General features: G+C 41.6%; 1 protein-coding gene across 1 annotated transcript in view; it reads left to right on the forward strand.

The window, feature by feature from the left end:
• Positions 1-9,741, forward strand: part of LOC147456769 (uncharacterized) — a 63,967-nt gene extending 54,226 nt beyond the window's left edge. The window contains exons 2-5 of the mRNA XM_086511908.1: positions 8,639-8,733; positions 8,839-8,950; positions 9,069-9,136; positions 9,319-9,741. Of these exons, the coding sequence (XP_086368034.1) occupies positions 8,639-8,733; positions 8,839-8,950; positions 9,069-9,136; positions 9,319-9,465 (422 nt within the window). The 3' untranslated portion in view covers positions 9,466-9,741. The remainder of the gene's footprint in view (positions 1-8,638; positions 8,734-8,838; positions 8,951-9,068; positions 9,137-9,318) is intronic.
• Positions 9,742-21,540: the final 11,799 nt, after the last annotated feature.

Consider the following 21,540-nt stretch of genomic DNA (forward strand, 5'->3'; position numbering starts at 1 on the left):
GCTAGGAGTGATGCCCTGCACACTACACACTGCTCTCTCTCTCCCCTACGTGCAGTTATGTGATGCCCCACAAGAGGGCTCCTCATTTGATTGATGTACAGTTGTGTGGGTTCATGCTTTTGTGCTGAGGCAAGAGCCTCCTTGAGCAGGAACAGGGGTAGCTAGCTGCTGCTCCAAAGCAGGCACTGGTGAGGGTCATAACCTCACCATACAGGTGCAAAATCAGCGCTGTGTATGCGCTGTATATTTACTGTTTTTCAGCCATACGGACGCCAGGATCATTGGGAATCGTGCCCCACTGGCAGAGGACAGTTAGGGGACTGTTTGGGGCTGAAAACAGGGCAAAAACCAGTAAATACAGCGTGCTGAATTTACTGTTTTTGGACAGGAATCAGAGGGTATACGACAGTGCAAGCGAGTTCCAGCAGGGGAATTGGTTTCGCGCAAGTTTTGGGGTTGTTATGTTGCCGAAATTTGGCCAAATCAAATGGTATCTAGGTGGATACACGTGAAGGATTCCCAGGACCTTACCTTGTAATTTACCCTCCTAAAGAATAAAGAAATACCGAAAGGGGCGCCAATTTTGGGGCCTACAGGTTGTCGGCGTCTGCTCGGAGCATTCTAGCTTCCGAGCCGTGTGTGTATTCAAGTGTTAACTCTCGTCGCAGGTTCTCTTTGCAAAGTGCTCTGTGTGTGTGTTTAAAGTAAAGAATTTCGGGTGAAAGCCAACGCCTACCGCCCTACGGGCCGGTTTCATGGTTCCGTTGCCGGGACATCAATCACTTTTTCCTCAAAGAGTGAGCCTGGATTGTTCAGGGTAAAGACACACAGTGCAAGAACACGGGGATTACACTATGGCCGACAAGGGGAAGGGAATTATGGAAGAGGGTTCCTCTCCAAAGGACAGGCAGGAGATTCCTATGGTTTTTGAGATTGGCGAGAGCTCACGGCCACGTCAGTCTGTACCTCCTGTCAACGCGAATGTCCCTCCAGTAGTACAGGGCTTTATGACAGGGCAACTTGAGGATGATGCGTTTAAGACTCAGTTAGTTGCCGCGGTGAATGTCTTTTCGCAGCTGGTGCAGAATTCGAGGTTTATGGAATTCTTGCAAGCGCCACCGGTGCAACATCAAAATAGGCAACCTACGCCGCGTACGGAGCTTGTTGAAGCTCAAGCCCAGGTACTTCATGAGGCGCAGGAGGAAAGGAAACACTCGCATGTTGCGGAGTCGGGGGCTCCAAAGCAGGTTCCTCCCGTGCTTGAACAGGTGGCTAGAACGCCTATTCCACAGGTTATGCCAGTTCAGCCCGCCACCTTTCAGAGCCAGCATGCTGTCTTGAATGGACAGGGAGCTGGATACCAGGCTATGCACTCAGTTTTTCCACCACCCACGGTACATCCTGGGTATTTCGGGGGTGGATCAGTGTTCCAAAGTATGGCTGGTTATGCGTCTGGAAGTCAGCCGTACATGCCAGGAACAGTGTTCGGGGGTATGCAAGGCATCATGCCAAACCCCATGTATGGTACTATCGGCATGCAGCAAGGTTTCCACGGCAACCAGGGCCAGTTTGGGGTGCCACAAGGTCATTTTGGCATGGCTGGTTTTTCTGGACAGCAGCCAGATATCGCACCTCTGATGCAAAATGTGAATGGCCAACACGTGCCGATCATGCCTAGTACATTGCCCATGTTGCAGACCATCCCGTATGACAACTTGGGGGCACTAGAGAAGCCGAAGGCTTACAAAGAAGGTGGTGCAGCGGTAAAGTTCAGTACCTTCAGTGGTTTCGAGGATAAGACAAAGGCACTCACTTTCCTCCAGCAGTTTGATACAGCTTATGCGGGAGGGAATTTTACAGAGGCCTCGAAGGTCAAGAAAGCTGCCACTTTCTTAAAGGACAATGCGCTTACATGGTGGACGACATTGTTAATGCAAGGACAGGCACCCGCCACTTGGGTTTACTTCAAGCAAATGTTTGCATCTGCTTGGCTATCAAATGAATTTGAAGCCGATGTCCTGACAGATTGGCACCAGCTTACGGCAGCTTCGTGCAAGAGCTTGCTGGAGTACAATAGGAGGTTTTGTAAAGCATTACTCTCAGTGACCTCCTACAGATTTGTGCCATTGACAGAGCAGATAGAGAAGTATTGTTGTGGGCTGCCTAAAGGGCTTCGCGATTACTGTACAAAGAACAGAGTGGCTACTCTTACTCAGCTTATGGAAGTTGCGAACACTGGTCTTGCCTTGTTGAAAGGAGAAGACAGTGGATTTCTGAGCAGTGACAAAGGAGGGCAGCAAAAGAAAAATTCAGCGAAGAAGCCCTTTGTGAAAACGGCTCCTGATGCGTCACAGGGGTCAGAACAGGCCACCAAAGACAAGGATTCAGCTGGGACTTCTGGAGCGCAGGCAAAGAAACAAAAAAGGAAGTCTTTTGTGCGCAAGTCGCTCGAGGAAAAGAAGGTCCTAATGGCTGAGAACAAATGCTTTATATGTGAGCAGCCTGGTCATATTTCTATCAATTGTCCACAAAGGAAAAGGCCAACTGACTCAGAGGATAAAGAAGACCAGAAAGGCAAGAAGCCTAAACCCACGGCAGGTTTAGTGCCAGACATGGTGGGTGACAGGCCCAGCACAGATGCCAGTGAGTTATGCAGGGCATGGGGTAAAGTTAGGGATCAGACGGCACTCATCTTCTTTGATCCAGGTGCCAAAGACAACTTTATCTCACCAGAGTTGGCTATGAAGCTGGGCATCAGAGCTGAAGAGATGGGGTACACCGCAGAGGCAGGGTTGGCATGTCCTGGCCACTCAGAGTGTGTTACTCCCATCATTGGAAAACTGCGTCTGCATATTCAGTCGTATGTGGACACTGAAGAGTTTTACATCATGGCGCTGGAAGGTTGTGACGCCTTGTTGGGGATCCCATGGATGTTCCGAGTACATGGAGTCTTGGATGCCTACAACAAAAAGATCACTGTACAGCATAGGGGCAAAACTCACATCTTGAATGTAAAGCTTAAAGGAGAGTCAGTCCCTATTGTATCTGCTTCTGCTATCACTTCTGTAATAAAGAATCATCTTTCTGTGTACCTGATTTTTGCACGTGATGTCTCAGATAATGATCAGTCAAATTTATCCGTGTTAGATAAAGAAAGGTCAGTATTTTTGCAAAAGTTTAGTGACTGTTTTTCTGATTCATTACCGTCGCAATTGCCGCCAGAGAGACCTGAGGACCATCGGATAGATTTGGTGCCAGGGTGTAGCCCACCAAATAGACCTCCCTACAGGGTTAGTGCGGCGTAGCAGAAAGAGATTATGGGCCAGGTTGAGGAGTTATTAGAGAAGGGGCTGATTCAGCCTAGTTCTTCACCCTTTTGCTCCCCAGTGCTCCTAGTGCAGAAGAAGGATGGCTCATGGCGCATGTGTATTGATTACCGTGCGTTGTAGGTTTCCTATTCCTCGCATTGATGATATTCTCGATCGTTTAGAGGGTGCTGCAATTTTCAGCAGGATAGACCTTAAGAGTGGGTACCATCAGATTCGTATAAGCCCAGAGGATGTGCACAAGACTGCGTTTAGAACGACATTTGGTCTTTATGAGTTTCTAGTAATGCCGATTGTGCTAACAAATGCTCCTGCCACGTTCAACAGAATGATGGACCGGATTTTCCGCTCGCATCAACAGTTTGTTGGAACATTCTTCGATGACATGATTGTGTATTCGAAGAATGAAGAGGAGCATAGGCGTCACTTGACCATTGTGTTCGAAGAGCTGCGCAGTCACAGGTTACTTGTCAATCCTAAGAAAAGTGAATTCTTCCTTGAAGAGATCCACTTTCTGGGCCACATAGTCTCAAAGGATGGTGTTAGAATGGATCCCGCAAAGGTCGAAGCTATCAAGACATGACCAGACTTGAAGACTGTGCACGATGTTAGAAGCTTCTTGGGATTGTGTTCCTACTATAGAAGGTTTATCAGAAATTTTGCAAAGATAGCATCGCCTCTTCACGCATTGCAAAAGAAAGAGGTCACTTTCAGATGGACCCAAAAAGAGATTTCAGCTTTAGTCTCTTAAAGGAAAAGTTGACTTCAGATCCAGTTATTGTTTTGCCAGATCTCAGGAAGTCATTTGTGGTCCAGTGTGACGCGTGTGGCAGTAGCATCGGAGCAGTGCTAATGCAAGATGGACGGGTAGTAGCCTATGAAAGCCGAATTTTGCAAGGGCCAGAGAGGACTATGCAAGTCTATGAGAAAGAGCTCTTGGCCGTGATTCATGCGCTTTCTAGCTGGAAGCACTACCTCTTAGGTGCTGATTTTGTTGTCCAAACAGATCATCAGACCTTGCGATACTTCTTGACACACAGTCAAAGTTATCCGAAAAGCATATGCGATGGGCAAACATTCTTTCCATGTTCCACTTCCAGATTATGCATGTGGAAGGCAAGAAGAATGTTGTGGCTGATGCGTTATCAAGAAAGCCACAAATTTCAGCTGTGTCAATTCCTTATCATCATGAGTTAGATGACATGAAGGAACAATATACTGCTGATGAAGATTTTGCAAGGATCTTTGAACAGTTACAAGAGGGGCAACATCACGAGCACTACCTCCTCAGAGATGGTTTTATTATGATGCATGGCAGACTTTGTGTCACTAGGCCACTGCGACATAAGGTCATGGAAGAGAGTCATGTCCCACCTTATGCAGGGCATCGTGGCATTGATGCAACAGTTAAAGCGGTAGAGACGTTCTTCTATTGGCCTACCTTGAGGAGAGATGTGGATGCCTTTGTGCGAGCATGCATAGTTTGCCAAAAGGTCAAGTTTGACAGGCAAAAGGCACCAGGGTTGTTACAACCACTCCCGATTCCGGATAAGCCATGGGAAAGCATTGCTATGGACTTTATCTTTGATCTTCCAAGGACGCCAACAGGGAATGATGGTATATGGACCATTATCTGCAGGTTCAGCAAGCAGGCCCATTTTATCCCTGTCAGGAAGAAGATAAAATCTGATCAGATGGCACGCTTGTTCATGTACAATGTGTTTAAGTACCATGGTATGCCACAATCGATTATCAGTGATCGTGATCCTCGCATGACCAGTTTGTTCTGGAGAGGATTGTTTGAGAACATGGGTACTACGCTCAAGTTCTCGTCTTCGTTTCATCCACAAACTGATGGACAGTCAGAAGAGGCCAATTCTACTGTCTTAGATCTGCTGAAATGCTATGTGTCAGATAATAAGGGCAAGTGGGAACAGTATTTCCCTATGCTTGAGTATGCGTACAATAATACGGTGCATTCGTCTACTGGCAAAGCACCTTTTGAAATTGTTGAAGGCGGCAAAAAGGTTCCTCCCATTTTGCATACAAAGGACAAGATCTTTGAGGCAGATCGATATGTTGAGAACATGGATGAGATGTATAAGAAAATTAAAGTTGCCTTGGAGAAGACTCAGCCAAAGCAAAAAAAGGCTGCTGATCGTCACCGTCGTGAATTGTTGTTATCACCTGGTGATTGGGTTCTGCTAAGGTTCGAAAAGGCAAGGTTAAAGAAGATGAAGGGCAAGGAACGGCTGTTTCCTAAGCTCAGCATGCGTTACTATGGGCCTTTTCAAGTGCTTGACAAGATTAGCGATGTGGCTTACATGTTGAAACTGTCTGATGCGTGGAAGATTCATAATGCGTTTCACGTGAGTCTTCTAAGACCCTTCGTGGGTGATGTGCCAGAAGATATGCCAGTTGAGGATTAGCCAAAAGTTGAGGAACTTGATGAGATCCTGGTACCTGAGCAAGTTTTGGCACATAAGGACAGAAAAGTTAAAGGACAAGTTGCAAGACGCTATTTGGTGAAGTTCAAGAACTATCCGCCTATGGATGCAAAGTGGATGGAAGAGCATGAACTGTCAGAGTCACCAAATGTATTGCAGCTTTACCTTGAAGCCTTTGGGTTAGAGCCTACTTATGCCCCAACCCAACGTGTGCAAAGGAGGGGTAATGATAGAGCTAGTACATCAAATGTACATATGAATTCAGTGCCATAGATGGAAATGGCAAAAGTATGAAGGTCTCATTAAGTCATTTGTATCTATGTATGCTACGACCTTTCTTGCGGATACATGCGATGATAAAAGAGTGTTAATAGCACAAGATCATCAGTGGCGTGTATTTATGGTATGCAATCGAGGACGTTTGCGATTTCAAGAGGGGGGTATGTCACGAGGACGTGGCAGTTATTAACCATGTCACAGAGATGTGGCAACTGCTAACCTTGGTTGTTGGTTTCTTTCCAATGGGGTTTATTTTATTTGTTTAAGACCCTCTTTTTGAAGTAGCAAACGGTCGGACATTGTATGGCCAATGTGAACGGTAGATTCACCCGCAGATGGGAAGTGGTCGGCACTGGAATTCGTATGGTAAGAGGATGTCTAGGCTCAGAGCAAGATCATATAGGTCCCCCCGTCGCACTTAGCAAGTTGGTGGATACTAGGAAGTGAACTCAATTAAGGCGTAAAGTCAAGGTGGGACTACCAACAAAAAGTATCCGACAGTTGGGCCACATTGCACTTTTGGACGCGGTCCCAATGAGGATAGATGGTCAGAAGACCAGTGGGAGCCCAACGGAAGCATCTCCTAAAATTTAGGGAACTGCTATTTTGGGCCGTGAAATGTGTTCGCGTCATTACCTCCGGTATGACTAGGGGAACACTTTATAACTCTGCCGCGAAGTCAACTGACGCGTCGGTTGGGATATTTTTAAGCGGCGATCCCGAAACGGGAAAATGCTTGAAAATGTGCCAAGTGTCACATTTTCGTGAACTTTCCTCTTGTAGAAAAATGGGCGCTGATTTTTATGCTGGGAGAGGCCTCATTTCAGTTTTTGTCACAGGTTAAGAGCTATGGAGTGCTTCCTTTCCCTCTCATGTACAGTGTGGTGCTAGGAGTGATGCCCTGCACACTACACACTGCTCTCTCTCTCCCTTACGTGCAGTTATGTGATGCCCCACAAGAGGGCTCCTCATTTGACTGATGTACAGTTGTGTGGGTTCATGCTTTTGTGCTGAGGCAAGAGCCTCCTTGAGCAGGAACAGGGGTAGCTAGCTGCTGCTCCAAAGCAGGCACTGGTGAGGGTCATAACCTCACCATACAGGTGCAAAATCAGCGCTGTGTATGCGCTGTATATTTACTGTTGCGCTGTATATTTACTGTTTTTGCCCCAGATTCATCTTCCCTATACATTTTTCCAGTTAGGGACTGTTTGGGGCTGAAACTGGGCAAAACCCAGTAAATACAGCGTGCTGAATTTATTGTTTTTGGACAGGAATCAGAGGGTATACGACAGTGCAAGCGAGTTCCAGCAGGGGAATTGGTTTCGCGCAAGTTTTGGGGCTGTTATGTTGCCGAAATTTGGCCAAATCAAATGGTATCTAGGTGGATACACGTGAAGGATTCCCAGGACCTTACCTTGTAATTTACCCTCCTAAAGAATAAAGAAATACCGAAAGGGGCGCCAATTTTGGGGCCTATAGGTTGTCGGCGTTTGCTCGGAGCATTCTAGCTTCCGAGCCGTGTGTGTATTCAAGTGTTAACTCCCGTCGTAGGTTCTCTTTGCAAAGTGCTCTGTGTGTGTGTTTAAAGTAAAGAATTTCGGGTGAAAGGCAACGCCTACCGCCCTACGGGCCGGTTTCATCAGGTCAACAGAAATGATAGGAGCAACATACTCCAAGGTGCGGGGGGTGCAATCGGTTACGTATGCTTCTGCATACAAGGTATGCTGAATACAAGCAAGCTAAAGCAGCAAGATCTCTTGTATTTCGCACTCTGGCTCGAAATGGGCTAGGTATAGGTAATGGGATAACAGGAACTCAAAGTGCTGAAGATGCGGCTGAGAGTACAGGAGCAAGATTTTTAAAGGATACCATTGGGTAGAGAATCTCCACATGGAAAGTACACTGAAACCTGAAAAAGGCGCTTGCAAGGCACATCTGCTTGTGGATTTTCTGCAACAAGAAGAGAGGTATCTGGTGTGGATGCAAGTGGGTTCTCTGCTACTGGACTAGGGTCTTCAAGAATTGTCATCAGGAAAGGATTCTTAGGAGTATCCTCTATTCTGGGGAGATCCTCAGGAGCGTATTCGGGTAATGGAACCACTTGTAAAGGTGGGTACGCGTGCTGTCTTCTTGAGGATTTTTTCGTGGGAAGTAGCAGGCACCGGAGATTGCTAGGGCGGATCTTCTAATATTTCGTCTATGTAGAGATAGGCAAGATAAAGGATACTTGTCACGTTGGGATCCACAATTGAGCATAGGAGAGCACTGCGAAGCATCAGGCGCATAGAGCAATGTTATAGAGGCATACTCTGAAGGTTGCAGAGACCTCTGAAGCGGGCGAACATCAAATTGAGGAGCCATCTTACGTTAGCATTTACTCAATGTCCTACTTGCAGCTGTAGGACACAGGTTCAATTCCAATGCTGGCTGGTTGTTTGATTTTTCGTATGCTGCTAAAACTTTATGCTGGTTGCTGAGTGAATTTGAGAGAGCATATGAGAGACGTGGTTTGACATCATTTATGTAGTGCATGTGTTAACATGATATTTTTATAAGGTTGGATACATTAATTTGTCTTTTGTGCAGATGAAGAGTTGGCATTTGTGAATACCCATGGTGGGAGACAAGGTTTTCAGGCAAGAATCGAGTATACGCCTCCTAATGACGAGTTGCTGACAAAGGTACATGGTGTAGCTTCTGCTTTTAGTGTTTTTCAAAGTGAGACAACCTTCACTTTCAGTATCGTATGAAGTTAATGTGTATCTGATGTCAAATTTTTACAACAGTACTATTCAGAAACACAGTTGTCATCAAAGGAACGCTTGAAGTTGGAAATTAAGAAACTGAAAGAAGAGTTTCAAGTACATGAATATGATTCTGGGTCACCACAAGTGCAGAGTAAGTCTTGCATGTTTTGATGTAGCAAGCAGTTCCCCACCCTCTAGTTGGTAACGATAAGACTTGAAATAACCCTCATGACTCTTTCTTGGGCATCTTTTGTATTTTCTGTTTCCAGTTGCCATCCTTACTGCAAGGATCAATAACCTTAATCGGCATATGCGGGAAGGCCCAAATTATAAAAGGGTAAGTAGCAGTTAATTGTTCTTCTCTCAATTACCTGTTTATGTATATTTAATCTCAAAGGTAAAGTTTCAGGCAGACTCTTGCCACGAGTTTAGCATTCACTTTCTTTACTTCTTACTTGGATGATGTAACATGTTACATCACATAGCAATTTGAGGTAATGACCTTATGCTCTTGTTCAGGATAAACATTCAAGGAAAGGTCTAAGTGACATGGTTCAATATCGAAAGCGCATGCTCCGCTACCTTAGGCGTCGAGATTGGCCTGCCTATTGCAATGTCCTAACAAAGCTCAACTTAGAGGATGTGATATTAGAGAAACGGCATTAGCTTCTGAAACTGTACTGTGCAATATAGGAATCTTACACTTGAATGCGTTCTGCATTCAAATGGAATTGGCATTAGCTTCTGAAACTGTACCGTGCAATTTAGGAATCTTACACTCGAATGTGTTGTGCATTCAAATTGAATGGGGATTGTCATCTTGTTCCAGCGGAATCCTATGGCGAAGGGTAGTATACGCTGCATTCTCTTCCCTTGTTGCGTTTAGCAGTTTATTGTGCGTCATTCAACATTTCTAATCATCATTGGTTTTAGAATGCAGCATTTCATGTTTTAGATTTTCTTGACATTTTCCTTGTCTAAATATCTGGCCTGTATTGCAGAAAATTGTGATCTTAAAAGCTTTTCTTGTGACCTGCTCATACATTGCCAAGTATTATTTTTCAGGCCTGTTCTTTTGGGCTCTTCCATTGTTTTTTTTTGGATGTGGTTTCATTGCTTATCCTAGCACGAAATTAGTGGATATCCGATTATTCTGGATTTTCATTCTCAGCAGTTAGTTTCTATTTTAGAGTCCAGTTTCTGTACATTGGTTGGACTCTTTTTACGTGCGCCCACCTCATCTTGAGAAGCCATGGAGACAACCTGCTGATAATGGCTGCTACCTCCTCCTCGTAGTTCCTGCATCTGAAAATGTGGCTATAACAAGTTGTTTGGTGAATTTGGGGCCTCTTATTTGATTCATTTTGGGTTAATTCAAGTAGTCACCTCCAGACTCCATCTACTACGCTAGCTGCTCTCTGTCAGGCTCTGCTGGTGGCTGGCCTTTCCAACTTGTTTTGACATGTGCTGTATTCAACTGATTCTGAAGGGTTTTATTTGTCACGCCATTCTTCCGTCTACTCTTATGTTGTGCCTGCCTCAAAGAAGTTTCCTCCTATTCATGGTTTCAACTTTGAATTTTTGTATGGTTGGTGCCTAGCTTCACCTTTTTAGGTGTGCTCATGGCCATCACTTGGGGCTTCTATTTTGGATGATGTTTTTGACCTTGTTGGAGAGTGTCACAGTATTATTGTGCATTCTATGCTAACAGATTTGAGGGGTAGTCCTGGACACTTGGTTTTATAAAAGCAATGAAGTATACTTTCAGTGAGGAATTCTGTTCCTCAGTAGTTGCAATTGATCCTGTCTCCGAAATCCTACTTTCACATTGTTTTGTGTTCATCACAGTCTTTGATTTTGGTCTATATGGAACGAGCTTGCATTCCAAACTTCTACTAAGATGTACGTTCTTTGAGTTAGAGAGAGATTAATGAGTTTCATCTGCTTGTGTTATTTAGGAACAAGAGAAAAGCTAGGATGCTTTAGATTGTTAAGTGTGGATGATCGCAGGTCTTTATGTGTCCTTTGCTCGTAATGACGAGCTTGTGCAAATGTAGAGGGGTGCCATCAGGATAAATGTAGCAGGAAAATCAGGATTGTGCTTCACCAAGCTCAACCAAGAATTGTTTACCTGTGCACTCGTGCCTCGTTCATGAGCAGGCTTGAAAGCATTTTGAGATTGTGACTTTGAACTTTTGGGGGCCGTCGTGGTGTCAACACTATTGATCAATTTTTTTGCCTACTCAAAGGGCAAAGCCTGAATTCATTTTTTTCGTATTTGTCTAATAATGACTGATTTCATGTTTAACTCAAAATTTTGATCGATTGCACCGGAGAGAGGGTCATTTATTGAAGAAATTCAAGGGGATGTAAAGTGAGTATGTCAAGACTATTTTGGCAGTGTTTACTGAAGGTTAGCTCTTTTGTATTATGCTTCTATTAGACGGAAACAAGATTTAAACTCAATATCAATGTGTAGTCGATATGAAATTTTCATTTATATTTCTATATTTCACATTTGACCCTCATGTTGAGGGTCGAAAATCTGTGTGGCTTGCAAAAATGGAATCTTCGTTTGAGACGGCTATGATTTCAAATAGATAGAAGCTTCTAAAACCTAAAAAAAGTTACATCTCTACTTTAAAAAAGAAACAATGATCTTGGCCATGTTTTTTAATTGCACACTAGTCAGATAATTGGGATTCATTGCGAGTATAATTAAAATGTCCAATTTTTTACAGCGAAAATCAAGTTTCCACCAATTTAGAATAGGGAAATCAAATTAAAAATGGGCATTCGGTTAAGCACAACAATGAAAGCTTTTGATCCAATTAATCAACATCGAGTGGACCATTTGCAATGATTGGACAAATTTCCTATTGTGCATGTTTTGGAAGTTGAAAATGTTCTTGTCAGGCACGTTGCAGATACTTAAAACTGACCAATGCTAGGCATACCATTTTGAATGAGATTGTTCTAAATTAGTGCTAAAAAGTTCTCTAGAGTTTTTGGCATCAATACGCCAACTGGTGGCCTTGCTAGTCATGACCTAATCCTTGTTAGATCTATGGACCAACGAATATACCTTATGGGATTTTTGAGTAACACATATTGGAGCATTCTCCCCTTTTGTGGTGATTCAAAGTTGCTGGTTGTCTAGTATAGCACATTAAGGTATGATAATCACACTATCTTAAGTGAGATTCTTTTATTTGTATCGAGAATTTTCTAATAATCTCAAGAGTTTAGATATATGCACCTATCTTTTGACTTAAATTAGAGAGTAGGAAAGATTCCTTTGTTCCATGCATGAACATGGTTTTAGATATGAACCTATCTACACATACACCCTCCTGGAGAGAAACAATATTAAGGCTGTATAGCCTCTCTTCTTTGTTTATTTTATAGTTCATATCCTTGTCTTGCAAAATTCGCTCTTCATAGTTGAGAGCACATGCTCTTCTGCCTCCTACATAAATGAGCACACATGCTCTTTTGCCCCCTTTGTAGATGAGTATAACACTAAATATTTTTGAAGAAGCCATTAGCATAGGATATCATGAGGTCCTACCCCATAGAGGAACATTTTAGTACACCATTTATCCCCAAAAAGTGCACTCTGTCAGTCTCTGCTGATGGCTGGCCTTTCCAACTTGTTTTGACATGTGCTGTATTCAATTGATTTTAAAGGGTTTTATTTATCACGCCATTCTTCCATCTACTCTATGTTGTGACTGCCTCAAAGAAGTTTCCTCCTATCCACGGTTTCAACTTTAAATTCTTGTATTGCTGGTGCCTAGCTTCACCGTTTTAGGTGTGCTCATGGATATCACTTGGGCTTCTATTTTGGATGGTGTTTTTGGCCTTATTGGAGAGTGTCACAATATTATTGTGCAATCTATGCTTAAGAGATTTGAGGGGCTGTCATGGACACTTGGTTTTATAAAAGCAATAAAGTATACTTTGACAAATTCAGTTCCTCAGTAGTTGCAATTTTGATTCCGTCTTTGAAATTCTACTCACATTGTTTTGTGTTCATCACAGTCTTTGATTTTGGTCTATACGGAATGAGCTCGCATTCCAAACTTCTATAAAGATATACGTTCTTCACGTTTGTGCCAGAGAAATATTGATGAGTTTCATCTGCTTGTGTTATTTAGGAAAACTTGGTTCGAATGTTTTACGATGAATTTTCAATAGAAGGGATGATGTATTATGCAAGGCACAACCATAGCGAGGTGTAAATTTGTAAGCACTGGGATTTTCTGAAACAAGAGAAAAGCTAGGATGCTGTACATTAATAAGTGTGGATGATCGCAGGTCTTTAAGTGTCCTTTGCTCGTAATGACAAGCTTAAATGACTTCTTTCATTTTTAACTAAAAACTTTGAATGATTGCATTGGAGAGAGAGAGTCATTTATTGAAGAGATTCAACATGGGGAAAAAAGAGATTCAACATGGGGAAAGTAAAGGGGATGTAAAAAGAGTATGTCAATACTATTCTGGTAGTGTGTTTATTGAAGGTAAGCTCTATTGTCTTATGCTTCTATCACATGGTAACAAGATTTAAACTCCATCTCAATGTGCGGTCCGCATGAAATTTTCAGTTTTATTTCTATATTTCACATTTTTGACCCTTACGTTGAGGGTTGAACAGCTACGTGGCTTTCAAAAATGGAATCTTCATTTAAGACGGCTATGATTTCAAATGTAGAGAAGCTTCTAAAACCTAAAAGGGGTTACATCACTACTTTTTAAAAAAACAATGATCTTGGCCATGTTTTCTAAGTGCCCACTAGTTAGATAATTGTGATTCACTGGGAGTATAAGTAAAATGTCCAATTTTTTACTGCAAAAATCAAGTTTCCACCGATTTACAACATGGAACTTTACACCAGAAATGGGGATATGTGAGCATTGGGTTAGAACAACGGTGAAAGTTTTTGATCCAATTAATCAACATCGAGTGGACCTTTTGCAATGATTGGATAAATTTCCTATTGTGCATGCTTTGGAAGTTGAAAATGTTCTCGTGAGGCAAATTTCAGATACTTAAAACCAATGCTAGGCATACCATTTTGAATGAAATTGTTCTAAATCAGCATTAAAAAGTTCTCTGTAGTTTTTGGCATCAATATGCTAACTGGTGGCCTTGCTAGTCATGACCTAACCCTTTGTTAGAGCTATGGACCAACGAATATACCTTATGGGATTTTTGGATAACATTGATATGAGCATTCTCCCCTTTTCTGGTGATTCAAAGTTGCTTGTTGTCTAGTATAGCACATTAAGGTATGATCAGCACACTATCTTAAGTTAGGTTCCTTTATTTGTATCCATAATTTTCTAATAATCTCAAGAATTTAGATACATGTACCTAAGTTTGACTTAAATTAGAGAGTAGGGAAAATTCTTTGCTCCATGCATGAGAATGATTTTAGATATGAACCTATCTACACATACATCCTCTTGGAGAGAAACAATATTAAGGCTGTATAGCCTCTCTTCTTTGTTTATTTTTGTAATTCATGTCTTAAGGGCCTTGCAAAATTTTCTCTTCATAATTGAGAGCACATGCTCTTTAACCCCCTACATAAATGAGTACACATGCTCTTTTGCCCCTTTCATAAATGAGTATAATACTAACTATTTTTCAAGACACCATGAGCATAGGATATCATAACGTCCTACCCCATAGAGGAACATTTTAGTACACCATTGATCCCCAAAAAGTGCACTCTGTGAGGCTCTGCTGGTGGCTGGCCTTTCCAACTTGTTTTGACATTTGCTGTCTTCAACAGATTCTGGATATCATAACGTCCTACCCCATAGAGGAACATTTTAGTACACCATTGATCCCCAAAAAGTGCACTCTGTGAGGCTCTGCTGATGGCTGGTCTTTCCAACTTGTTTTGACATTTGCTGTCTTCAACAGATTCTGAAGGGTTTAATTTGTCACGCAATTCTTTCGTCTACTCTATGTTGTGCCTACCTCAAAGAAGTTTTGTCCTGTTCATGCTTTCAACTTTGAATACTTCTATGGCTGGTGCCTAGCTTCACCTTTTTAGGTGTGCTCATGGATATCATTTGGGGATTCTATTTTGGATGATGTTTTTGACCTTGTTGGAGAGTGTCACAATATTATTGTGCATTTTATGCTTAAGAGATTTGAGGGGTAGTCCTAGACACTTGATTTTATAAAAGCAATGAAATATACTTTAAGTGAGGAATGCAATTCCTCAATAGTTGCAATTGATTTTGTCTCTGAAATTCTACTTTCACATTGTTTTGTGTTCATCACAGACTTTAATTTTGGTCTATACTGAATGAGCTCGCATTCCAAACTTCTGCTAAGATGTACATTGTTTGAGTTTGTGCGAGAGAAATATTAATGAGTTTAGTCTGCTTGTGTTATTTAGGAAACTTGGTTCAAATGTTTTACAATGAATTTTCAAGAGATGGGATGATGTATCATGCAAGGCACAACCATAGAGAGGTGTAAACTTGTAAGAATTGAGATTTTTTATAACAAGAGAAAAGCTAGGATGCTTTAGATTGGTAAGTGTGGATGAGCAGGTCTTCATGGGTCCTTTGCTCGTATTGACGAGCTTAAATGATTTCTTTCATTTTTAGCTCAAAATTTTGATTGATTGCATTGGAGAGATTCAACATGGGGGAAGTAAAGGGATGTAAAGTGAGTACGTCAATACTATTTTGGCAGTGTGTTTACTGAAGGTTAGCTCTTTTGTATTATGCTTCTATCATACGACAACAAGATTTAAACTCAATATCAATGTGTAGTCCGCACAAAATTTTCAGTTATACTTCCGTATTTCACATTTTTGACCCTTACGTTGAGGGTCGAAAAGCTATGTGGCTTTCAAAAATGGAATCTTCATTTGAGACGGCTATGATTTCAAATATACAGAAGCTTCTAAAACCTAAAAGGTGTTACATCGCTACTTCTAAAAAAAAGATTATCTTGGCCATGTTTTATAAGTGCACACTAGTCAGATGATTGGGATTCACTGGGAATATAAGTAGAATGTCCAATTTTTTACTGCAAAAATCAAGTTTCCACCGACTTACAACATGGAAAAATTTACACCAGAAATGGGGATATGTGAGCATTGGGTTAAGAACAACAGTGAAATTTTTTGATCCAATTAATCAACATCGAATGGACCTTTTGGATAAATTTCCTATAGTGCATGCTTTGGGAGTTGAAAATGTTCCTGTGAGGCACATTTTAGATACTTAACACCGTCCAATGCTAGGCATACCATTTTGAATGAAATTGTTCTAAAGAAGCATTAAAAAGTTCTCTGTAGTTTTTGGCATCAATACGCCAACTGGTGGCCTTGCTAGTCATGACCTAACCCTTTGTTAGAGCTATGGACCAATGAATATACCTTATGGGATTTTTGAGTAACATTGATTGGAGCATTCTCCCCTTTTCTGGTGATTCAAAGTTGCTCGTTGTCTAGTATAGCACATTAAGGTATGATCATCACACTATCTTAAGTTCGGTTCTTTTATTTGTATTGAGAATTTCCTAATAATCTCAAGAGTTTAGATATATGCACCTAAGTTTGACTTAAATTAGAGAGTAGGGAAGATTCCTTTGCTCAATGCATGAGCATGGTTTTAGATATGAACCTATCTACACATACACCCTCTTGGAGAGAAACAATATTAAGGCTGTAGAGCCTCTCTTCTTTGTTTATTTTTCTAATTCATATCCTTGCCTTGCAAAATCTACTCTTCATAATTGAGAGCACATGCTCGTCTTCCCCCTATATAAATGAGTACACATTCTCTTTGGCCCCTTCGTAAATGAATATAGCACTAACTATTTTTCAGAAAACCATAAGCATAGGATCTCATGAGGTCCTACCCCATAGAGGAACATTTATATACACCAATTATCCCCAAAAAGTGCACTCTGTCAGGCTTTGCTAGCGGCTGGCCTTTCCAACTTGTTTTGACATGGGCTGTATTCAATTGATTTTAAAGGGTTTTATTTGTTATGCCATTCTTTCGTCTACTCTATGTTGTGCCTGCATCAAAAAAGTTTCCTTTGAATACTTGTGTGGATGCTGCCTAGCTTCACCTTTTTAGGTGTGCTCATGGATATCACTTGGGGCTTCTATTTTGGATGATGTTTTTGACCTTGTTGGAGAGTGTCACAATATTATTGTGCATGCTATGCTAAAGAGATTTGAGGGGTAGTCCTGGACACTTGGTTTTATAAAAGAAATGAAGTATACTTTAAGTGAGGATTCGGTTCCTTAGTAGTTGCAATTGACCAAAATTCTACTTTCACATTGTTTTGTCTTCATCAGAGTCTTTGATTTTGGTCTATAGGGAATGAGCTCACATTCCAAACTTCTACTAAGATGTACGTTCTTTGAGTTTGTTCCAGAGAAATGTTGATGAGTTTAGTCGCTTGTGTTATTTAGGAAAACTTGGTTTGACTATTTTACAATGAATTTTCAAGAGATGGGATGATGCATCATGCAAGGCACAACCATAGCAGGGTGTAAACTTGTTAGCATTGGGATTTTTTGAAACAAGAGAAAATCTAGGATGCTTTAGATTGGTAAGTGTGGATGATTGCAGGTCTTTATGTGTCCTTAGCTCGTAATGACGAGCTTAAATGACTTCTTTCATTTTTTACTAAAATTTTTGATTGATTGCATTGGAGAGAGGGTCATTTATTGAATAAATTCAAATGGGGAAAGTAAAGTGGATGTAAAGTGAGTATGTCAATACTATTTTGGCAGTGTGTTTATTTAAGGTTAGCTCTTATGCTTCTATCTAGGGCAACAAGATTTAAACTCAATATCAATGTGTAGTCCGCATGAAATTTTCAATTATATTTCTATATTTCACATTTTTGACCCTTACGTTGAGGGTCAAAAAGCTATGGAATCTTCATTTGAGACGGCTACAAATTTAAATATACAGAAGCTTCTAACCTAAAAGGGGTTATATCGCTACTTTTTAAAAAACCATTATCTTGGCCATGTTTTCTAAGTGCACACTAGTAAGATAATTGTGATTCACTGGGAGTATAAGTAAAATGTCCAATTTTTTACTGCGAAAATCAAGTTTCCACCGATTTACAACATGGAAATTTACTCCAAAAACGGGGATATGTGAGCATTGGGTTAAGAACAACGGTGAAAGTTTTTGATGCAATTAATCAACATCGAGTGGACCTTTTGCAATGATTGGATAAATTTCCTATTGTGCATGCTTTGGAAGTTGAAAATGTTCTTGTGAGGCACATTTCAGATACTTAAAACCAATGCTAGGCATACCATTTTGAATGAAATTGTTCTAAATCAACATTAAAAAGTTCTTTGTAGTTTTTGGCATCAATATACTAACTGGTGGCCTTGCTAGTCATGACCTAACCCTTTGTTATGTTACCATATACATGTGGTAGTGATGTGTGTGAACACACTAGGACCGCCATGGCATTTTTTCCCTCTTTAGAAGGTTTTTTTTCCCGTGCATTGTATATACGCCCATCACTCTAGGGCTATCTATCTTTCCATTGCACACTAAGTAATACACTCTCTATTGTGTGCCTTGAGCTTCCTTCATCTTCTGCAAGCTCTGTGTGTTTCTTTGCAACCCTAATTCCAACAATTGGTATCAGAGCAGGTTGCATCCTCCCGGGCTTAGTCGACAGCTTCTCCAGCACACGCCTGCTCACTTTCTCCAATTACAGTGAGGTTTGGCGAGCGTTCATAGGTCGAAAAATAATTTGGGTAAACTCGTAGAGCCGATTCTGCTCAGATTTTTGATTCGGGCTCATTTCGGCCTCCGTTTCCACTACAGGCAGGTCTGCACAGACAATTTCGTCATTTTATACATAATTTCTCTCAGTACCATTTTCTGCATAACAGGTGCCTTACAGTCTTCTACGGTTTGTGCTATATAGCACGTGTTGTTCCCGCTCCATTTCTCCTATTTTCGGGCAGTTTTCAGATCAAGTGCAGCATTTACCATGGCTGACAACAACAACACAGATGTGTTCAAGATGTTTGGTGCTGAGGACAGGTTGGATGGGGACAATTATCCTATGTGGGCTTATATGATGCAACACGTTCTTGTGTCAAAGGGCGTCTAGAATATTGTGCAGGGCATTGATGTACGTCCTGGTTCTGAGGATGCAGGCGATGTTGAGGATGTTGTAGGTCTTGCAGCTATTAGAGTTATTTTGCCTACGACAGAACAAGCTCATTGGGATGTAAAGGATGTGAAGGCTCATGCATTGATTGCGTTGTCTGTGAAGCGCACCATTGTTCCTCACATCCCTTCAACAAAATCTGCAAAACAGGCTTGGGATATTCTAGCAGGTCTTTATGCAAGCCGCAATGAGGCTAAAATTACTTTGCTGTGTAAAGAGCTGGAGTCGAAGATTATGCATGAGGAAGATGATATGGACAATTTCCTTGCTAGTGTCAAGGATATCAATGAGCAACTTATTTCTGTAGGTGAAGTCATTTCAGATAGTTCCCTTGTGCAGACTGTTCTTGATGCCTTACTAGATTCTTACTAGACTTTTGCTAGTACTTGGAGACTTATGACCCAAGGAAATCTAGAAGTTGTCAAGTTTGATGCATTATGAACATTGCTATTGCAAGAGTCACTTTCCATAAAAAACAGGACTAGACAGCGTGCAATTGAACAGGCTTTTATCGCTTCTCAAAGAAAGGGTGGTAATAACAGCAATGCAGCCAATTCTTATGGTTCTGTTGCGAGTGGCAAAACTTCTTCCTAATGCTTCTGCTGGCAACAATTCGTCTGGAAATTCTGGTGATAAGGGGAAAAAGAAGATGCGTTTCCATTATTGTAAAGCTAATGATCACTTGATCAAGTCGTGTCCTAAGTTGAAGGCCAAAGAGGCTAAGAAGAAAGAGGGTGGTTCCACTGCAAATGCAGCCATTGTTGAGTCTTCTGTGAAAGGAGATTGTAATGCTGATGTTGATGCAGAATGGGCTTTTAGCGCAGAGTGCACTTACAATCCTACTTTCCATGATTCATGCTTGTCAGTTGCTACAGATTCACATGCGTGGTATTTCGGCAGTGGTGCTACAAAGCATATTACCTCACATCGTGAATTGTTTACCTCTCTCGAGTCTGTCCCTCATGGGAATTCAGTCACTTGTTCCAACAATGCCTCTTATCCGGTTCAGAGAGTTGGAAAGATTGTGATTACTACTGCAAATGGCAGCTCCTTCACACTTGCTGATGCACTTTATGTACCTGGGATCAAGAAGAATCTCTTGTCTGTATCCGCACTTGCTAGACTAGGACTTGTAGTCAAATTTGTGGATTACAGATGTACAGTTCATGAACTCAGTTTTGGTGATGAAATTGTTGCATATGGCCTTTTGTGCCGTGGTCTGTATAAGCTCACTCTGTATGACAAGTGTGGACAAAATTTTGCAAATGCTGTTGAGATTCAAGGGCTATTTCAAATGCAAAACTTTGGCATGCACGTTTTGGTCATATGAATTTTGCCAGTTTGCTGTGTTTGCAGAAATCTGATATGGTTGCTTCTTTGCCGCCTCTTGAAGCACCTATGAAACATGTTTATGAAGGCTGTATTTTGGGTAAGATGCAGCGTTCTAAGTTTCCAAAGGATGGTTCAGTTCGGGCCACAGATGCAGGTTGCAGCTTGTGCATAGTGATGTTTGTGGGCCCATGCAAAGTCCGTCCTTGGGCAATTACCTTTATTTCGTGACTTTTATTGATGATTACTCCGAGCATGGATGGGTATTTCCGCTTAAAGCGAAGTCCGAAGTTTTTATGTGCTTCAAACAATTTCTGGCTATGGCTGAAAATGTCTCAAAATGTACTATGGGCACCCTCCGTTCCGATCGAGGGGGGGAGTATATGTCCCATGAATTTAATGCATTTTTGGCTAGTCGTGGGATAAAACACCAATGTACAGTGCCTTATACACCTCAGCAAAATGGTGTTGCTGAGAGGAAAAACAGGTCACTGACGGAAATGGCACGATGTATGGTCAAAAGTCAAGCTTTTCCGCATTCTTTTTGGCTTGAGGCCATCATGTGTGCCACTTATGTACTTAACAGGTGTCCTACAAAATCTTTGCAGTCTATTACTCCATATGAAGCATGGCATGATAGAAAGCCTTCTATTCAACACATGTGTGTTTTTGACTGTTTGGCATATGCTTTGGTGCCACAAGTGCAGCGCAGAAAATTGGATGATAAGGCTGTCAAATGTATTTTTGTTGGTTATAGTGCTGAAAGAAAAGGTTATAGGTTGTATCATCCACAAACAAAACGTATTCTGGTTTCTCGGGATGTAGTGTTTGTGGAAGATTTTGTTCAGCCCCTGCTGTCATGTACGAGAGACAGTAATGTAAGCTCACAAGACATTTATGACACTTTGTTGCGTCTTTTTAGTGGTGGAAATATGAATGTAAGTTCCAGTGAGGCAAATGTACAGCCTATGGGGGTTTCTGAAAATGTTTTAGATCAGCCTATTACTGATGCAGATGTACATGATGTACTTGATGAGGAAAGGGCTAAAAATGAGCAGGCTAGAGGCATGCCAAAGTGGCTAGTGCACACTTTGCGTGACAGTAAATTGGATGCACCTTTGTCTAATCGTACTCATTCAGGCTCTCGCCATGCATCTTATGCATGAGATTGTTATGCTTTGGCTATGTCTAGCTTACATGATGTTGAG

The sequence above is a fragment of the Adiantum capillus-veneris genome, chromosome 5 (assembly GCF_014529385.1).
Source record: "Adiantum capillus-veneris isolate H3 chromosome 5, ASM1452938v2, whole genome shotgun sequence".
Classification (NCBI taxonomy): Eukaryota; Viridiplantae; Streptophyta; class Polypodiopsida; order Polypodiales; family Pteridaceae; genus Adiantum; species Adiantum capillus-veneris.